Source organism: Diadema antillarum, unplaced genomic scaffold (genome assembly GCF_040938485.1).
Source record: "Diadema antillarum isolate AM-2024a unplaced genomic scaffold, OU_Dant_1.0 seq00001206_RagTag, whole genome shotgun sequence".
In the NCBI taxonomy this organism is placed as follows: domain Eukaryota; kingdom Metazoa; phylum Echinodermata; class Echinoidea; order Diadematoida; family Diadematidae; genus Diadema; species Diadema antillarum.
The window spans coordinates 400-18,941 of record NW_027271999.1 but is presented as its reverse complement, the minus strand read 5'-3'; the positions used below and the strand labels follow the sequence as shown (position 1 = coordinate 18,941).

The 18,542-nt window shown below is 38.2% G+C and overlaps 1 protein-coding gene across 1 annotated transcript; it reads right to left on the bottom strand.

Moving 5' to 3' along the window:
* Positions 1–1,034: 1,034 nt before the first annotated feature.
* Positions 1,035–16,740, bottom strand: LOC139744720 (protein arginine N-methyltransferase 3-like). The gene is made up of 14 exons (XM_071655143.1): positions 16,727–16,740; positions 14,609–14,892; positions 13,285–13,334; positions 12,575–12,683; positions 11,417–11,621; positions 10,533–10,749; positions 8,700–8,821; positions 7,836–7,908; positions 6,775–6,880; positions 6,015–6,202; positions 5,116–5,202; positions 4,267–4,317; positions 3,158–3,245; positions 1,035–1,691 (listed from the first exon to the last, which is right to left on the bottom strand). The coding sequence occupies exons 2-14, from the start codon at positions 14,847–14,849 to the stop codon at positions 1,582–1,584; spliced, it is 1,647 nt and encodes a 548-aa protein (XP_071511244.1). The 5' UTR covers positions 14,850–14,892; positions 16,727–16,740; the 3' UTR covers positions 1,035–1,581.
* Positions 16,741–18,542: the final 1,802 nt, after the last annotated feature.

Here is an 18,542-nt window from a genome sequence, read left to right as displayed (position 1 = left end):
GAAATTTCCTTGAAGCTTTATTATTAAGTTTTCTGCCTGAATGTATGTTACTGCATTACTCGGAATATAATACTGTTCTTAACCCACATCGGGCCAACTACGGGATATTCCGTAGTTCGTTTGACCGCCACAGGGGCCATATACGGAATATCCTGTAGTGAATGAAATGACATATAAACGACGTCATTCCAAAGTTCTTTCACCTTCTAACCTTTGACAACATATCCCAGAGTGCTTTGCTACACTGTCTGCAATAATTCAAGAAGGTTTTATTAGTCGAATGCCAACAATATCGTAAAAATCATCGAAAAAAATGTTTGTGTTTACATGGAATAACGCGAATAATCATGGAGCGTCAGTGGGTGCTATCTACAGCTGTACGGAGTGCTCGATTTTTGATTTTCTGCTGCAGTTTTTGAGGAGGTTTGGACACTTGCCGGGCGATGATTCGACTGTGATAATAGTCCCACATGTACATCCACATGAATGTACAACAATTGTATAATTCAGTCGAAACTGAAAAGCTGTAGAAGTGTATCTATCGTGACGACTTTCGCTTCAACAAACTATAGGATGCACACATTACACTATCAATTTCCCGTGCACTTGCAATGGCTTCATCGTCATAAACATAAACATAAACCTGCAATTATTGTATCAATGGTCATGATATTTATATGTCCAGAAAGCTGACACTCTGATCATTTCATTTCCGGTACTGGATGTGTAAAATTACAACATTTGCTATTTTCAATCCATGAATGAAAGCAAACAAACAAATTGATTTCGTAACTTTTGGACGACTGCACTTCACTTCTGCTAAGTACTATGACTGCACTGTGCACTGAATGGCAGCATGTCATATACCATTTTAAAGGGAATTTTATCGTCTTTCAAATGACATATAACTTGTCTATGTTTTGTTCATTGCTTGCTAATGAAAAACAATTGTTTGGAGAGTTGTCTGCCTGTCGGCGTGTGCGTGCAAACAGTGCTGGGCCACTGCGGTGTTTGTTTACACAAGTGCGCTGGCCCAGTATGGGTAAAGAAGCAACAGGCAATGATATCTCGCAATGGTATTCTAAGTATTCTAAACTCCTTCCCACTTCTAAAATATGCATAACAGTTGTGTCGTGTACTTTACATGAGTAAAAACATGACACAGTAAAAAAAAATAAAACAACAAAATGGTCTCTTTATCAATGGGATTTTTGGTAGCCGAAGTTCATGATGGTGCACTTTGAATACTGTAAAAGTGGAAATTTTCGCGAAACCAGATGCTAGCGCGAAAATAAAAGCATGCGGATATTTTTGCATGTCATGCGTTCCAGTTGTTCATGTCCTGATTTGGCGGAATTAAAAACACGCAAAATCCATCTTACCCGTCCGAGTGCGAAAAATTACTCGCGAAAAAATATCCACTTTTACAGGAACATATGTAAGATGAATCCATTCACACAACTCCACAGGAGCTTGCAGTAATGTGTTTACTCCAGAAGATTTTTGTTGTTGTTGTTTCCACTGGGGTACACTTCAGGTATCGAAGGGAACATCTCGTGAAGAAGGCTTTGCTGCCTCCCGCTACCTGATCCGGTAGGTGAAAGTCTCGTTCTTCAGGGTCAGCGTGACGATCAGGGATCGCGGGTTCCTTCTGTCCTTCTTGCAGGACATCTTACCAGACAAAACTTCTCCTGCAGAGGTGCGGGATAAGAGAGAGAGAGAGCGAGAGAGAAGAAAAAGAGAAATGATAAACAGAGAGCAAGCCAAGAAATAGAGAATAATCCTTCCATCTACTTAAGAAGTTTAGAAGCAGAGAAATATTACAAATGAAAGTAGTGAAAATAGCTTTTGTAGACTAAGGTTTCTTCTGCCTGACATTGTTTTTTTTTAATTCCCCCTCCATTTTCCACTCATAAGGCACATGCAAGTGAACATGTAAACGCCGCAAGGAACTGACTCCCTGATACACTGAAATACTTCAAAATACTCTTGAACAGATCTGAGAATGTATGTATCAATTATGCAAACTTTGTCATTAATCTATTCACCCCTCTGCTGGAACTGCCTCACCATTAAAAACCACTTCCTTGTGCATGCACAATATCGGCAGTCATGACCTTACAGCCCCTTTGGTCAAAAGTAACATTCCTGGAGTTTCAACTTCACTTTCAAACACTTGGTCGAAAAGCAAGACATCAATCACAGAAACATTTGGCATGAAAAAAATATTTGCATGCTTAGATTTTTGTGCTAGTTTCTGGTTGCGCGAAATGAGCAAAATATTTGAACAACATGAAAATATCTACTTTTACAGTACAAATTGTAGTTGGGTTGGAACATCCAATATCAATGAGTTAGACACTGTTTGACGTAAACTACAAAATCCTGTATCACAGCTTTTGTTGGTTTTGTGATGCAAGGTCACATTTACACTGTAATAAACTCCAATCAATGCCTTCCCAACACACAACAGAATGGAAAAAAGAGCCAAGACAGCCACAGAGTACCATTTGATTTCTAAATATTCATTTAGCATATTCAATAGGACCATGGACATGGTATATACATGTGTGTCAACATGTCCTTTGTTTTACTTATCAATAAAGACATGATTACAACATAAAAGTGATCTGAATGTGTTTATGCTAAGTATGCTGATTTGTGACTTTGTTGGATTGATTTTTGATGCACAGATCATTTAAGACAAGATAATTCTATAAGCAAAGTAATTTTTTGTGATGCAACCTTTGCGAAGATAATCACAGGATGACTGTATTCAAATTAGTGAAATTCTTGCATAGAGTTGTTCTTACTGCAACTGACAGACAAATTGTCCTACATCAAAGTAAACAAGGATCAAATTAATCAGTGTTCTAATAGAAGAAGCCATGGTAAAAATCTATGTCGAAGAATGACTCTAATGTTTCACTTCCTCACATATCAATCAAACGTGGCTATCTCATATACAAACATAGTGGCGGATCCAGAGGGGGGGCGCATCGGGTGCGCGCCCCCTCTTTATTTGTTGTTAAAACAGAAATAAAAAGAAAAAATGAGATGAAACCCAGAAGTAGCACCAGAAAGATTGTTTGCGCCCCTTCTTTACGGAATTCCTGGATCTGCCCCTGCAAACAGGCAGAACTACTGATTTTCCCACCTTTCTTGAGTTCAAAGGGCTTCCTGAAGGGAAATATTGTCTGCTTCCAATGAGTCTGTGGTGCTAAGGGTCCGGTGGACAACATCACCTGAGAAGTAATCCATGAAAATGAAAACATAAACGTAAGAGTCTGTGGTGCTAAGGGTCCGGTGGACAACATCACCTGAGAAGTAACCCATGAAGGTAAAAATATATACATAAATATTTAGAAAATATTGATATATCAAATATTTGTAAATTGCATGTAGTTTGTTGGTTGCTTGCTTTTCAATATCATATCCTTCACAAATTACTTCTTGTCCTCTGACTGGTCGAGAGCACTGAACAGGACAAAACATATTTATACCATACAAATCCTCGTCCCGTCCGCGTCTTACTATTCTCCCTGGGGAAATAGTACAAAAACTATATCATGCTGCCATGGATATACTTGCTAACTAGCTCACGTGCACCACTCTTGTCACAAGCGCGTAACCTGCATGAGACATCATGTCACAGTATGGTTTTCAGCCAAACGCGCGACGTCTACTCTTTGAGAGATGAAGGGCATCATGCAGTCGATGCATATACTTTCATGTTGTAATTTTGAGCGTAAAAAAAGAAGATGACTTTAGATCAGTAAACCACTCACTTTACTTTGCTGTTGCTCTTAAAATTAATTGGGAGGGATATAAAGCAAATAAACCAGGCCATTTTTGAGGTTCTGGCTAAACTATGTGCCTTAACTTCAGAAGAACTATTTTCTTCTGGGCTGTGCCCCTCAGAAAATAGTACTACTGAAGTCACCTCATGTACATAGTTTCAACCAGAACCTCTAAGGCCTGGTATATTTGTATACTATTGCTAGGGCATGTTTCAATCATCACATACTAGTCACGTTCTATTTACCCACTAATGAATGGGGAGGGCATTTCAGGAATACGAGTTGTGTACTACAATAAAATAGGTTTGCATATTTGATCTCAAAATACCCCACAACAACTCATTATCATCATGGCAAATTGTGCGAGCACATTCCAAGAGGTGGAAGATTAATTTTGAGCCCTTCTAAGAGCTATCACACTTTAGCTTTAAAGCTTGTAATCACAGCTTATCATAAGAGGACTTACGGCTTTGTGACAACTCTTCTCAAAGATGACATCAAAGAATCCGACCAGAGCCTGTGTGGGAATGAAGGTGCATTTAAGAATTGTGAGTGAGTGATTGATCTGTACAGAGATTGCACTTTTTGCATAATTTGCATAATCAGATTACAGCTATGGGAAGGAGGAGTTCATTATGTCTGTCTGGTTATCACAATACAATATAGGTTTGTAACATTTCTCAGAATTTATGAAATTCCAAGGTAACAGTTGCCGTTGAAAGATGGTTTATATCTTTGTGGTTAATTAGCCTACACTGTTGCAACATTGAAATATCACAAAATGATTAACAGATGTGATGATAGTAAGACCACACCTTTCACCTCGACTGTTGACCTCATTAGATGCATAGACTTCAGACTGCCTCAGTGAATATATGCCACTTTTTATAATCACTTCACATTTCATAGCATTCTGCAATTGTTTCATTACTCTTTATCAATCAAGTAAAATTGGTAACATTTCAAAATGAGTCACTTCACCACTTACAGGTCTATCCAAAAGCTTCTGAATGGCTGAATTTACTAATTCTCAAATGAAATGAAATCTAATTCTCAAATTGGCAAACACATTTTTGAAGATTTTAGGATAACTTCCTGTTCCTTTCTCAAAGAAGCAATTTCTTGATAAATTTCCTTGATTTTGTGAAGATTAAATATATTTGACCAGATTTATCTAATCATTCTCCAATGTATAGAAGATATGCAGTTAGATTCAGAGTTGCCCATTTAGAAAATGACAAAAATGATAATTTATGCAGGAAAAGTACCCTGGCACTTAATGGATGAACCTGAAAAGAAATAACCACACACTTACTGTGCAAAACCCATCACGCTGCACCTCCATGTTAAAATCCGCAACAAAGTCCAAATCTTGGATGTGCACGGTGGAAAGATCAAGATACTGGCAAGGAGATAAATTTTTTTTAAGAATCGACTGGTATATTTCACGAGCTAAAATATATGTATAATACTGGAGATATTTAACATTAATGAAATTCATATGTCTCGTAAATGAGGCAACATATCTCTTACCTTTTTTTTTTCTTAACAATGCCATATGAAATAATAGAAGTAGAATATTTAGTAGTAGTGCCACAGTAGAAGTAGCAACAGTATCAATAAACATAATGATGAGACAATGATAATTATAATCACATTCATCATTATCATAATCATCCTTACAATTATGATTATAATTATGTGAGCTAGTTGTTGTTTCAATATTAGGTATTATTAAGAGTAACCAACTGTTTGCATGATATGATAATGACCACTTTTATCTCTTCTCATGAATAGTTCTTTAACCTAATCATGGGCATACACTCAAGCAAATTTTCCTATTTTATGCCAATGGGCACGTATCCTAAAATTACAAACTCATTCTCTGAAATCTTACTGACCACTTTTAAAATGGTGTAAACACCATCACTCATTGTGAGGTAATTGTGCCCATCTGTTTCAATGGACATATAGAAATCCCCCCCCCCCAAAAAAAAAGAATCATAATAAGAGGTTTGAAAAAAACCCAAGCTAAAAAAACACCTTTCCATCTGATCTACATAATCTCCTGTAAAAATTGTATTGCCCTCTCAATTAAGACATTTATTCTCAAGCAGGGTTGTGTACCTTCCTTTTTTTCTCCAAATGGGCCACCAGACAAGTTACTGACGAGCCCTGCATGAACTAATAAACAACAACATCCAGTTTACTTACTTTTACCATGGAGGAGGTGGATATCACAGTGTCAGGTTTGACAACCTCCACTCCACACTCTTCCAGGACACAAGACTTCATGCAGGACATCTTGAAGCCATACACGTCGTCCCAGAAGGCAATCCTGGAGGCGTGGCCCCTCTCGTCGCTAACGGCAACCAGGCTCAGCGTGCAGAAGTCTGGGTAAACTGCCATGAAGAAGTGAGGGGACTACACTCATGAACGGCACAGTGACTGGGAGAGGCTAGAGTGTGCTTAGAAATTTATGATAAATTTGTTTTTACGGAATATACACCAATGGGTATTATTTTTTCATATTGGCACTTACCAGCAAATTCTAAATGCCATTTTCTTTACAACTTAAGGTACATCATCTAGAAAATGTGTGTCATTAAAGTGTGCAAAAATCAAGAAATACACTGCAAGAGCAACTGTGGACCATCAAATGTTATAGACTAAAATGGACTAAAATGTTTGCTGTGTTTTTTGCAATCACTCACTTAATTCATCACACCTGACGTATACATTCAATTTATTTCTGATGGTACTTTTGTAAAGTTTCATGGCTAAAAACAAATTCCGGCCATTCCATTTCTCTTTAATGTCTGTTGATCCCCAAGATCAAACATGCATGGCAGTACGCAGAAACAATCCCTTAGAGTAGAAACTCTGGCTAGTTTCTCTAAGAATAAGCATGTGTCACCAAAATTAAACATGATGCTTTCATTATCAAAATTCATAGATCCAAAAATGTCCTTACCCATGCCTCCTTCCCTGAGATATTTGTTCCTGGCATAGAGTACAGTGTCCAGCATGGATTCAAAGAGGAGGAAGAAACCCATCCACTCTGATATTATCACATCCACCTACAGGGCAAGGCAGAAAATGCACAGTTTGCATCAATGCTCTGACCAAAAAAACAGTCAAGACCGCGACTAAAGGCCTATGCACACTACACGACTAAAGGTCTGCACACACAACACAACTTTGCCACGATTCACCAGTGGTACGTCCTTGCAAGCGGAATTTTGACGTCATCGGTCTTGCCAGTTTCCAGTCCTGTGACTGGGTTGCAATGGCAGTCGTGAAGATTTGACATGTCAAATTTTCATGACGAGAACTTTAAGCCAATCACGGCTCAGTATATATACTGACACCAGTACAGTCGTTAAGCCTAGCTATGTGGTCTGATCGCATAGTGTGCGTTGTCGAGTCACGTGACTTGTCGTGCGACCCAACTTGCCTCCAGAGTCAACAACCGGTCGGATCATGAAGTGTGCGGTAGTCTTTAGATGAAACTCAAAACACCGGCATTCAAGGCATAATGGAAACATAGTTGTACAGAAATGGTCATTTGTGAATCTTCTGTTTTGATATAGATCATTAAAAAAATAGATAGCAATGAAAGGATCTCTTTGCTTTGGAAAAAAAAAGGCATTTTATTCTTTGATCTTCATTAGTATTAAAACACATGCTCTGTCAGTACTTCAGTGGCTTACTTGACACTGACCTCTTGACACAATTTTATGGAATTTTACAAATTTAAGATTTCTCATAAACGGAATAATTGTACAAGTCTTTATCATTATCCTTGACTCAAAAGATTGCTGAAAATATATAAGCAAATTGATAAAAGAGCTCTTTATTATACTAGCAGTGAAATGACTGCTCACAAAGCATATTAAGAATACAATCTTTATCTGTGGAATCTATTACCCAATGAGCAATGTATTCAATATCTTGTCATAGTCGTATCTAGCTCTACAATAACAGTCTCAGCCCCAAGCTATTGAAAGCTTCAAAATACAAGTTTTTTCTTACCTTCTCCACAGGAATGTCTACATCTTCCAATCGTCCCTTCACAAGTGTAATGACTTTGTCGAGACCATTTTCCCTGCAAGTGTTAATAACAGTAATCATGAATTCCATATACTACCTATTATTAGAAGAAAAGCAGAGTCATAAACTATCAATAATACCTTAACTATCCTTGTGCTACTTTAGGAAAGAATGTCTTCTTTAACCCGTTGAGAACAGACTGATTTTGCTACCACACACATTTCCCAAAGAAACCAGCCCGAGTATACTCGGGACTTGTCCTCATTGGGTTAACTGTAGCCCTTTGTCCTCCCCTACATTAAAACTCTGTTGGTGTTTTATCAACCACATGTTGTACATTTCTTCTTTCCATCAAATACACACAGTTTTTAGTACCAGCACGAGACATGTCCAAATTTAGTTCATACCACTCATAGTGGCATCATATCAAAGTATCCTGTGAACACAGTTACAATGGAAATAGTAGCTTTTATGACATGAGCTAATGTTGGGATCATGTTACTTATGGAAATTATTGTTTATCTAAAAATTTGCACCATCCGCCGTAGCAAATGATATTCTCAAGTCGTCTAGTTGTGGCTCAGCTGCTACTCTTGATTTTTCCTCTAAAACTATTAATCCAGATTCTTTTTTTCCAATTGCTGCAGAAGGTACTCTTGGATAAATTCTTATTGGACTTTGTCCAAAATCATAAAGCTATGCACATGAAAAAGAAGCAAACTGTTGACAAACACAACTACTACATACACAAGCACACACATGACAAAATTCCTACAGCAGATCTATGATCTTTACATAATGGCTGTGATGCACACATGTCCCTTCATCTGGGCAGTTCAAACTGACCTGACAATTTCCATGGCTTCATAGATGATGTCTGACTGGTCAACACCAATGACCTTCCGTGCCCCCGCCTTTGCCGCAAACATGGACAGTATGCCAGTTCCACAGCCGACATCCAAGACAACCTGGCACAAAATTGAGGACAGAGAAGTGAGAACACTCTTATCAATTTGTGTGTGTGTGTGTGTGGGGGGGGGGGAGGTGTCATCCTACTGACTGAAAATATGGCTAGAAACCTTTGAAGTCAAGAACACTGCACTGGTTTCCTCCTTTACCATCAAGCACTCAAAACATCTCCATTAGCTTCTTTGGAGAAAACATCTAAGACAGAACATTAATTTGCTTTTATTTCTTCAGCTATGATTCCGAAAAAACAAAAACAAAAACAAACAAACACATACAAATAAGTGGACCTCCCATACAGATCATCTAAACAAGTACACAGATCAGTTGAATTCAATAAATATAAACAAAGAAATGTGATAACTGATTACCGGCACATAACACATCTATTTTCTAGCTACCTCGAAATAGTTGTATCGGTGACATGATGATTGTGTTGTTATGTGTTGTTTGAAAGTTTGTATGGTGAAGTAAATTAGGGAGAAAGATTTGCGGTGACACCAACCAGATTGTGTTGTTGTTTTTCATAAACTAAAGACAAAAACAAACAAGTCTATATGTGGAGTATAGGATGATGTGTAAGAATGTTTTTGCTTTGATATACCGTGAGCAGAGGCATGAGGAAAATACATCTTCTGAGAACATTTAAAGAAAACGTTGTCTTAAGTTTTAAGTAGTAAAGTGTCATATTGTTATGAAACAGAAGGGGCTTTCAATCCAATCCTGAAACCATAAAGAGACCAAGTAGCAATATGGCACATGGCATGATTTTTTATGACATAACACAACCCAGTCTTACGACTAAAGACTCAAGCTTGTGATTAAACTCAAATAGAGTCACATTATTTCTTGCTTGTGATTGTTTAATCATAGACTATCTGGAGAAAAAAAAAACACCCTGACAGCAAGCCTTGTCCCTCACATCAAAAGTCCCTGCAGGATGTTGTTAGCATATGTACATTATGGAGGGTTGAGTGTTCCTATAAACTTGTCATGACTAAGTGGTCAAGCTCACAACCTCATGACTGGCACAGAGAGCAATCTGTTCACTGTCCTGCAGCGTTTTATATTATATACCTCATTTCTAGAATCCTCTCATCTGATTGGTTAAAAGGGGAGTCATGAAAATAACTGTGCCCTATTTTTGAGTTACTGTGACCGGGGCCCGGGCACAGTTAGTAAATAGGTTTTAGAGACAGTCGCGACCCCGCACACGTAGATCGCTCATAATACGCACCAATGATACGACCGCCGCGCATTCAATCAGCGTGCTGTAAAAGAGACTAGCGGACTGGTTTGGAGACAATCGCATCCCCGTAGTACACGTAACGTACACCGTACACATCACTGTACGCACCAATGATACGACCGCCGCGCTGTCGATCAGCATTGATTACGAGTGCTGTAAAAGAGACTAGAATCTATATTTTCGGTATCTATATTTCGGAATCTATATTTTCAGTATATAAAACAAATAATAACTGCTTGACATTCGGGTCACAATTAAAATTATGGGCCCACGGTGATGTGAAAACCGTAACCATGCCCTCAGCTTCGCTTCGGGCATAGTTACGGTTTTCACATCACCTTGGGCTCATAATTTTAACTGTGCCCTCATAAGCAGTCATTATTTGTATACTGTGCCACGGTGGCATGCTGGCATCTGTGTGACGATGGCACACTTAGCAACCGCATCACCTTCCTACTCCTCACCTTGTCTTTGAAGATGAACTGATTATCATAGATGAAGTCCCGGTAGGCCTCCGTCCTCACGCGGTCTTTCAGCATCTCCTCGTGGATGCCGTAGTGACCGTAGGAGTCAAAGTATGCTTCATCTTCCTCCTTCGACATCCTTTCGCCAACGGACAGATTGGGTCGGCAAGACTTGTCGGTGCTGTCTGCCGAGGCCAGGAGCCCGTGTGCAAATTCTCTGATTAATCAACAAACAACATAACAGTTTCAGTTCTTTAGAGACTGCTCACATGACTGGAAAAGGGAAAAACTTGTCTACCAAAGTTTAACCATAATCACTATGGTTACATTAAATGACATGCCCTGGCAAATCGTGATCAACTGCTACATTTTTTTTTTTGTGAGTGAATATACATGTATGACAGTTGTTTGACAGATTTGTACAACATCTCTGGGTGGACTTGACACAGTTGGACTCATCATAGTTTAGAATGATAATACACAGAGCAAGTGTATCATCAGAATAAAGATCAAAGTGTGCTATCAGCACAAAAAAGTTTGAATTTGATCGAGAGGTGGGCAACAGACATATGCTGAAACTTAGTGAAGTATGGCACACAGAGTGAAGAGCCTATGAGGTCTAAAAGCATTAATTTCCTACTGCTAAACCTGCAGATGATCCATCATAAAACTTGATTCACAGAAGTGTGATCCCACTTACAAACTTTTATGGATTCAAGTTTTGTCTCTTACTGCTATTAAGACACCAATCATCCATCAAAACCTTTCAGCATACAAAGTCTAATATTCAGAAAATGTCTAGGAAAATGTGATTCTTTTGTGTATAGATTGACAGCTTAATATATATCACATTTTCTCTCTTCTCATTACTCATTTTTTGATACCTTGTTGAAGACAAATCTTGCACAGCTCTTGATAATGAATCCTCGGTCTGTGCTAGCCTCTCTTCAAGACTCTGAACCTTTCTCCTCAGGTCAAGCAGCTCCTTGCTAGAAATGCTGACCATGGGGCTTGCTGCAGAAGCACTGCCCTCTAGTGGTAACTGTGTGCCAAGCTTGTTCCGTCTATCCTCCAGGAAGGATTCTATGTCTGATGCATGTTTTTGAAATCATTAGAGTCAGGCAAGATAATACCAACTGCTCAAATTGTCACATACATTGTACTGTATACGCTGTTATTTTCGCGTACAGATATTTTCGCGAATGATGAGGCAATGGACATTTTCGCAAGATGTTGTTTTCGCGAATCAATGCCGATGCCTACGTTAATGTTCCATTAACAAAGTGCATGCAGACATTTTCGCATGTTGTTAAATTCACGATTCAACTGTGATCCGTGAAATTCGAGAAAATTAAACTGTCGCAAAAATAACAGCTTATACAGTAGTGTGAGTATTTTACTAAGGGGAATATTGAAAATCTTGCAAATGTAGTAAATAAATGGCTATGTCTACAAATTATTTAGCAAAATAGACAGTACTCAACAAAAGCCTACAGGAATTCCTGGAAAGACATTTACTTGCCAAAATTAATGTCTTCTTTGTCCTTAATCTTTATGGAACAATGTGATCACAGCATATACACAATGTTGACATAAAAAAGGGTTGCACAAATTTGTTGTTTTATCATAAATGATCATTATTATTATAATTACACCTTAAACTACAGTTCAGTAACCTTTGATCTTGAGGCATTTTTCCCACAAATGATATTTGCACAAACATATTCTAGAAAAAGACTAAGGTTGAGTATTCTTTTTTTTCTTTAAAAGAAATTAAAATTGGTGAAATTCCTGTTATGTTTTCTTCAATCCTTCTGTAGAGGGAGGCACAAGAAATTAAAAAAAAAACTGTAGAAAATCATAATTCTTGAATTCGTACAGTGCTATTTCTTCAAATTTTCATAGGCCATTTCACTGATCTTTTTGCATTCCCGGATCGAAGCCAAATACACGTTCGGTGAAACTTCCCCTATAATTATACACTATTCACATTGACTTTGTGTATATGCCACTGCTATGGATTCTGGAAATTGTCTGCTCACCGAAAAGGAGCAGTGGGTCCTCTGGGTTGGCTGGCCTCATGTTGGTGTCGTCTGCCCACGGGATCTGAGCCATGTTTACAGATGTCATGATGGTATCTGCTGTAACGTTCTAAAATCATGACAATAAAAACAGTGATAATGACATTGATTGAATATAATTTCTAATTTCCATTAAAACTTTGTTTCATTTTTCGACAAAAACATATACATATCATTTTCTTTGGTAACAGAGAATAAGGTATGCAAACCTATGTGAAGTGAAAAGAGTACACAATAATTGTGGAACCTTGTAATTATATATTGTCATGAAAACTGAAGTGATCAAAGTGAAGTAAACAATATGCACATTTGAAGAATGGAGGTACCCACTGATATCATGATATGACAATAACAACAGTTATAATAATGATACTAATTACAATAGTAACTAAAGATGATAGGGATAATGAATATTATCAAAAATATTATATAACTTTATATCAATATCTTTATCATTATTATTATTACTGATATCATTATTATCATCATCATCATTATCATAAGAACTAGGACAAGAGAAGAAGACCTGTACCTAACTTGAGACCTATAACTTACTTAACTTATATGATAAAATTATTGATGTGTGTGAAAAATGGATAGAAGATAATGGACCAGTCATAATAATCCTTGTTTTGAAGAAAGATCGGAAATAGCCAATATTTCATACTGACCTTTGATCTGATGTAGTTCACCATCTTGATGAATCCAATACAGTCCAAATCTGCAAATATTGAAAACAAAATAGCTTGTGTGTCTTAGGCCTTTAGATACAAAGGTTATTTGGCTTTCATCCGCCAAGCAAGCAAGTACTTATTTTATTGAAAACAAGAAACAAAACAGAGAAATGATCAGTGACCAGATAGGTACTCACTATTCTGTCTATGTATTTATCTTTCTGTTTATCCAACTAGTTTTCTATCTTTCTTTAATCATCTAGCCTTACTCTCCAGATGCCAATGACACATCTCAAGAGATATAAGGAGACCTGGCATTTTCCTCTGTCGCTCCTTATCAATGGAACTCTCTCTCATCATTTCTCCATGAAATCAACTATCTGGAGCACTTCAAAGCTTCACTCAAGACTCGCAATAATTTTTTTTTAATTTTTTAAGCAGGCATTCAATTACTGATTCTCATAAAAGATTCTGTGTTGTTTTTTTGTTTTTTTGCGATACATCATACATGGCACAATATAAATGCTGGGAATCCTTATCATCATTATCATCATCTTTCCAGTAGGCTGTTACAACCAAGACTTGAGAGATCTTCCATGGACTCTTCAACAAGAGGAAGAATTTGGAATGACACTACATTTATCAGTTTAAGCACAGCAATCCATGCTACAGTTTAGTGACTGGAGAGGTGCAGCCCCACCAAGGCTAGTCTAACCAACATTAGTTCTTAATGGAGCAAAGTGCATTCACATTAAAAACACTCAATACTGCTTGGTCTGAAAGAGTCTCCCTGTTCAAAAGGAAGTCAGTAGGTGCATTCATGTTTGAATTGCCATGGTATTAAGTGCCATCATTCTCATTGGCGAAATACCATGGTAATAAATACTACATTCACAAAGTACCATTATATTTCTGGCCTTAAAGTACACCACTGTAAGGTAAGCACTGTGCATGCATATCTCCTACATGGAGAAGACAAGTTCAGTGTCGGGCCATGTGAGAAATACACCGCTGTACGATTAGTGGTATGTCACGACACGATTCACACTAAAATCTTGCATGCACATTTTGATTGAAGTTTGAATGACTACAGTACCTGCCTAAATTCCACTGCATTTCACAATGCATTCTGTGGTGTACTTGCATTCGAATTACTGCACAAAACACCATGGTATTTCACTGTCCACATAAATGCAATAGTGCATTTTCCACTATATCTTCCATAACACAACCTGGCATATACTTATATCTTCCATAACAAAATCTGGTATTACAGTATATATACTTATATCTTCCACAACAAAATCTGGCATATACTTACCTGTTTGAACTGCCACGTGCTGAAGGTTGAAGTTGTGCCTCTCTTCGCCGTGACGTATGACATCCTCCACAGAAGGATGGAAGGTCTCGCAGAATAAACACTTTATCGGCTGACACTCTACGGAAGCTCCTGGTTCATCTTCATCATCATCTTCCCAGAGGTCGTCATCCTCCATGTCCTCGTGATCATCTCCTCCACTCCTCATTCCGAAACCAGCGACAGTTTCTTCGCTTTCGGCCATTGGTATTTGATGGAGAGTGATATGATGACTTTGGTGTCAAAATCTAGGGTAAAGATGAGAACATTTTGCTCAGGATCGAGATGAGATAACCCTCATCCAGTTGCTGAACAGGCTTTGATGAGAAGCACCATAGAAGTAGAGGTAGAAGTAGAAAATGATGTGATTGAATACTCGTAAATGATTTTTAACCACTTACAAGAGCAAATTTTATTAGTTACCATGTACCCATCATCCATCCATATTATCTTATAGGCCTATATTTGTTTATAACAATTATTACCCTCTTTGATAAAATTGGGTCTGTGCGATGAATGAATTGTGTTTCAATTGACAGAGTCAATGGCAAAGAGAGAGAGAGAGAGCTAGTAAACTTTGTCATTGATGGTAATCTTGCACCAATAAACCTTCAGCTCATCAGGCACTATCCTTGCAGCCCTTTTTTCATAGTTCAAAGCAACTGGTTTGCACCTATATTGTAAATATGTTCACTGTTATTACACATTACCATACTGTGAGTGACTAGACCACCTGTACATTTTACCTCCACCCCTACTCTGAGGGAAAAATTGACAAATCAAAGAATGAGACAATTTTGGCAAGACCATGTGGTTCAGGTTCAAGCAGAAAACTTGCTCATCAAGGCATCACCGGGTACTTCAAAGCAGAGACAATACTGGTACTGCAAGTACAAGGGTTCACAGTATGCATGATGATTCATGTTGAAATACAGGCCTATGTGTTCACATTAGATTGTGCACTGATGTATCATTGTGTGACTAATTTTACAGTGCATTTTATGCCTCTTGTCTATGCCTCTTCTCGAATTCTCTGTGAGGTGTAACTCTTTAAAAAAGCAAACATGAATATTATTAGTGTGATTCACTTTTAAATTCCAAGTTAATTCCACTCTATTCTACATAGAAAAATAGTAAAAGGGTACATTAAATTTAGTAGGCCTATATTATTTAACATTATTTAGGGCCTACTGGTAACTGCATTTAAAACTAATTGTAAATACATTTTCTAAATTTAGACTTTGATTAATTCTAGTACATTTTCCTAGCCCTGGCCTTAGGTCTATATGGACTAGACTTCTATAGTGCCATGGACTCTTGCCTAGCCGTTGACCGAAAGATCGGTCTGTATCTGTCCGTCGGGGAATGTTCCGCGGAGACTGCGTCTGGCTTCACGGATCCCCTCTGTCTACGGAGGACGGCGTTAATGGCAAAATACAAAAGAGTCCTCCGGACAGACGGATCTTTCTGTCTAGCCTAGCCGTAGACCTATGTCACCTAGTCTAGGGTAGTAGACCTATACAGAGATCTAGAGACTCTAGATATGGGGCCCATTTCAAGTAATTTTAAGTTACCATAGCTCAGCTGGCTAAGAGTCTATAGACTCAGTAACCGCAGCAGCGACCCCAATACGTATACAGCGCCCCGCGCCGGGGTTATAGACTCAGTAATTTTTATGTCTCCACTACGATACGACACTAGAGTCTAGAGAGTCTCGATTTAGATTGCATCTCTCTAGCTCTCCTGATGACAGACAATTCATCTCCCTACGGCAGTTTAAGTCATTAAGACTTTGTCTGCCTAGATTCTGCGACAGAAGAATCATCAGTGCAATGGTTATTGGTTTATTACAGCCGAATTTAAGCCATATGATATTTCATTTAACTTGCAACAAATATGTGAATGTATGGGACTGAGCGCGCACCCACTTTAACAACATTGCTGATTTATCACCAGATCTTTCGCGCAATGTCAATAGTTTTAGCTAACCTCAAGTCTCAAAGAAATAGTCTACAGAATAAAAATATACGATAGATAAAAAATACGGAAAATACGGACATTTTATGTCTGAATTCCACTTACTTGCTTGAGGAGATACCACGGCAGACGCTAATGCTAATTCTATGCAACCACGTGCTTACCAGTGATAAACAGAACAGCGACAGGGAGCCGCCATTTTTAAATGCAACGTGCGCTCGCATGTGGGTGTTGACGCGCACGCTTTCAACTCCGGAAATTTACTAACGGAGTCATAAAGAATGTGTAGTGTAACCACGATGTTTCAAGGACATACAAAATACCAATAATTTTGTGTAATATTAACCTCACTCATTACCATTAATATTTTCAGTACCCTTTGAGCACTCAGACAGTGGTAAAGGGCATTAAAGTACCCTATGTAGAATTATTCGATAGCATTTGATACTCCAGTGTGAATAAGTTCGGAAATAATTATAATAATAATGTATTCAATAGTTTTCTTCATCTTACTCTGCAGTATTGGTGGGGATGAGGATAGAGCTTTTAACTTTTTGCAAGATACTGAGAAACCACTCATGAAATGTTAGGGCTCCTACAGAGCATATCATTCCAAGAGAAATTCAAAGTTTTATGAAAATCGATTTTGAAATGGCTGAGATAACCGAAAAAAAACAAAAACAAAGAGATCCTAATAAAAGGTGGGTCAATTTTTTTTTTTCAACTAGTATCGCTTGTTTCGGATATCTCAGCCATTTCAAAGCCAATTTTCATCAGATAAAAGTGGAATTCTGCTTGGAATTGCATGCTCTTTTATAATTCCAGAGACTCCAACTCTCCCGTTTTCGACGGGAGATCTCCCGCCGAAAGCCCATTTTTGCACAATCTCCCGTTCTCCCGTTTGAGATTTGATTTCTCCCGCCCTGGCTCTGTGTCTCCCGGTGGAAAGGATTTCTTACTTATTTCTATCGTATGTTGAAAAAATATGCCTTAGATAGCACCAGAGAACATCTAGAATCCTAGGAACTTCGCGCTTCGCACACATCAACTTGGAGTCTCCCGTTTGCTAGGGGTTTCGGGCGGGAGAATCTCCAGATCAGAAGGTGCTTGGGGTTGGAGTCTCTGTAATTCATTAGAGATTTCCATTATCTCATCAAAAAAAGTTAGAAACCTGAAACCAAGTCTCAACGAAAACTATATGATCGCTTTAAAGGAGCGTTAACAAAGCAGCAAACACCTTCCAGTAGTCCTTGAAGACACAATTCGCAACGAAACATAATTTATGATGATCCCTGCAGGGAGTGTTTGCCCTATAAAGTAATTGATCTATAACGTCAGGCGCGCCGGAAGCAGTTTTGGATTGGGGGGGCAAACATTGGAGGGGGCTCAAGATTAGACCATGCATATGTTACACAATATACACATGCACACACACACACACACACACACACACATACACACACACACACGCACACACATCTATCATATATATATATATATATATATATATATATATATGTATGTAAAGTGGCGTACGGTGGGTCGAAACATGGGGGGAACCATAAAGTAATTTTGACGATCTGTATGCTTGTGCGTGTGTGCGTGAGCAATAATGGGACTACAATACATTACGGAATGTGATAAATTCAACAACGCAGTCATTGAGGAACATTGTAAGTTTTCCTTATATGGATTATGGAATGACGGTGTGAAACGATCGACAAACTATATACTGTCAGCAACATAAGGTGAATGGCATAACAATAAAATGCGAGCGAGCGAAGCGAGCGAGCTTGAAAATTTTGATATTCTACAGTTCCAAAACTGGGGTTTGTAGCTATATCTTTCACTTTGGAAATTATAATGGGGCGGCGCATCGGGCGCAACTGCTGGCAATTACTGGCAGCAACATTAGGAGAAT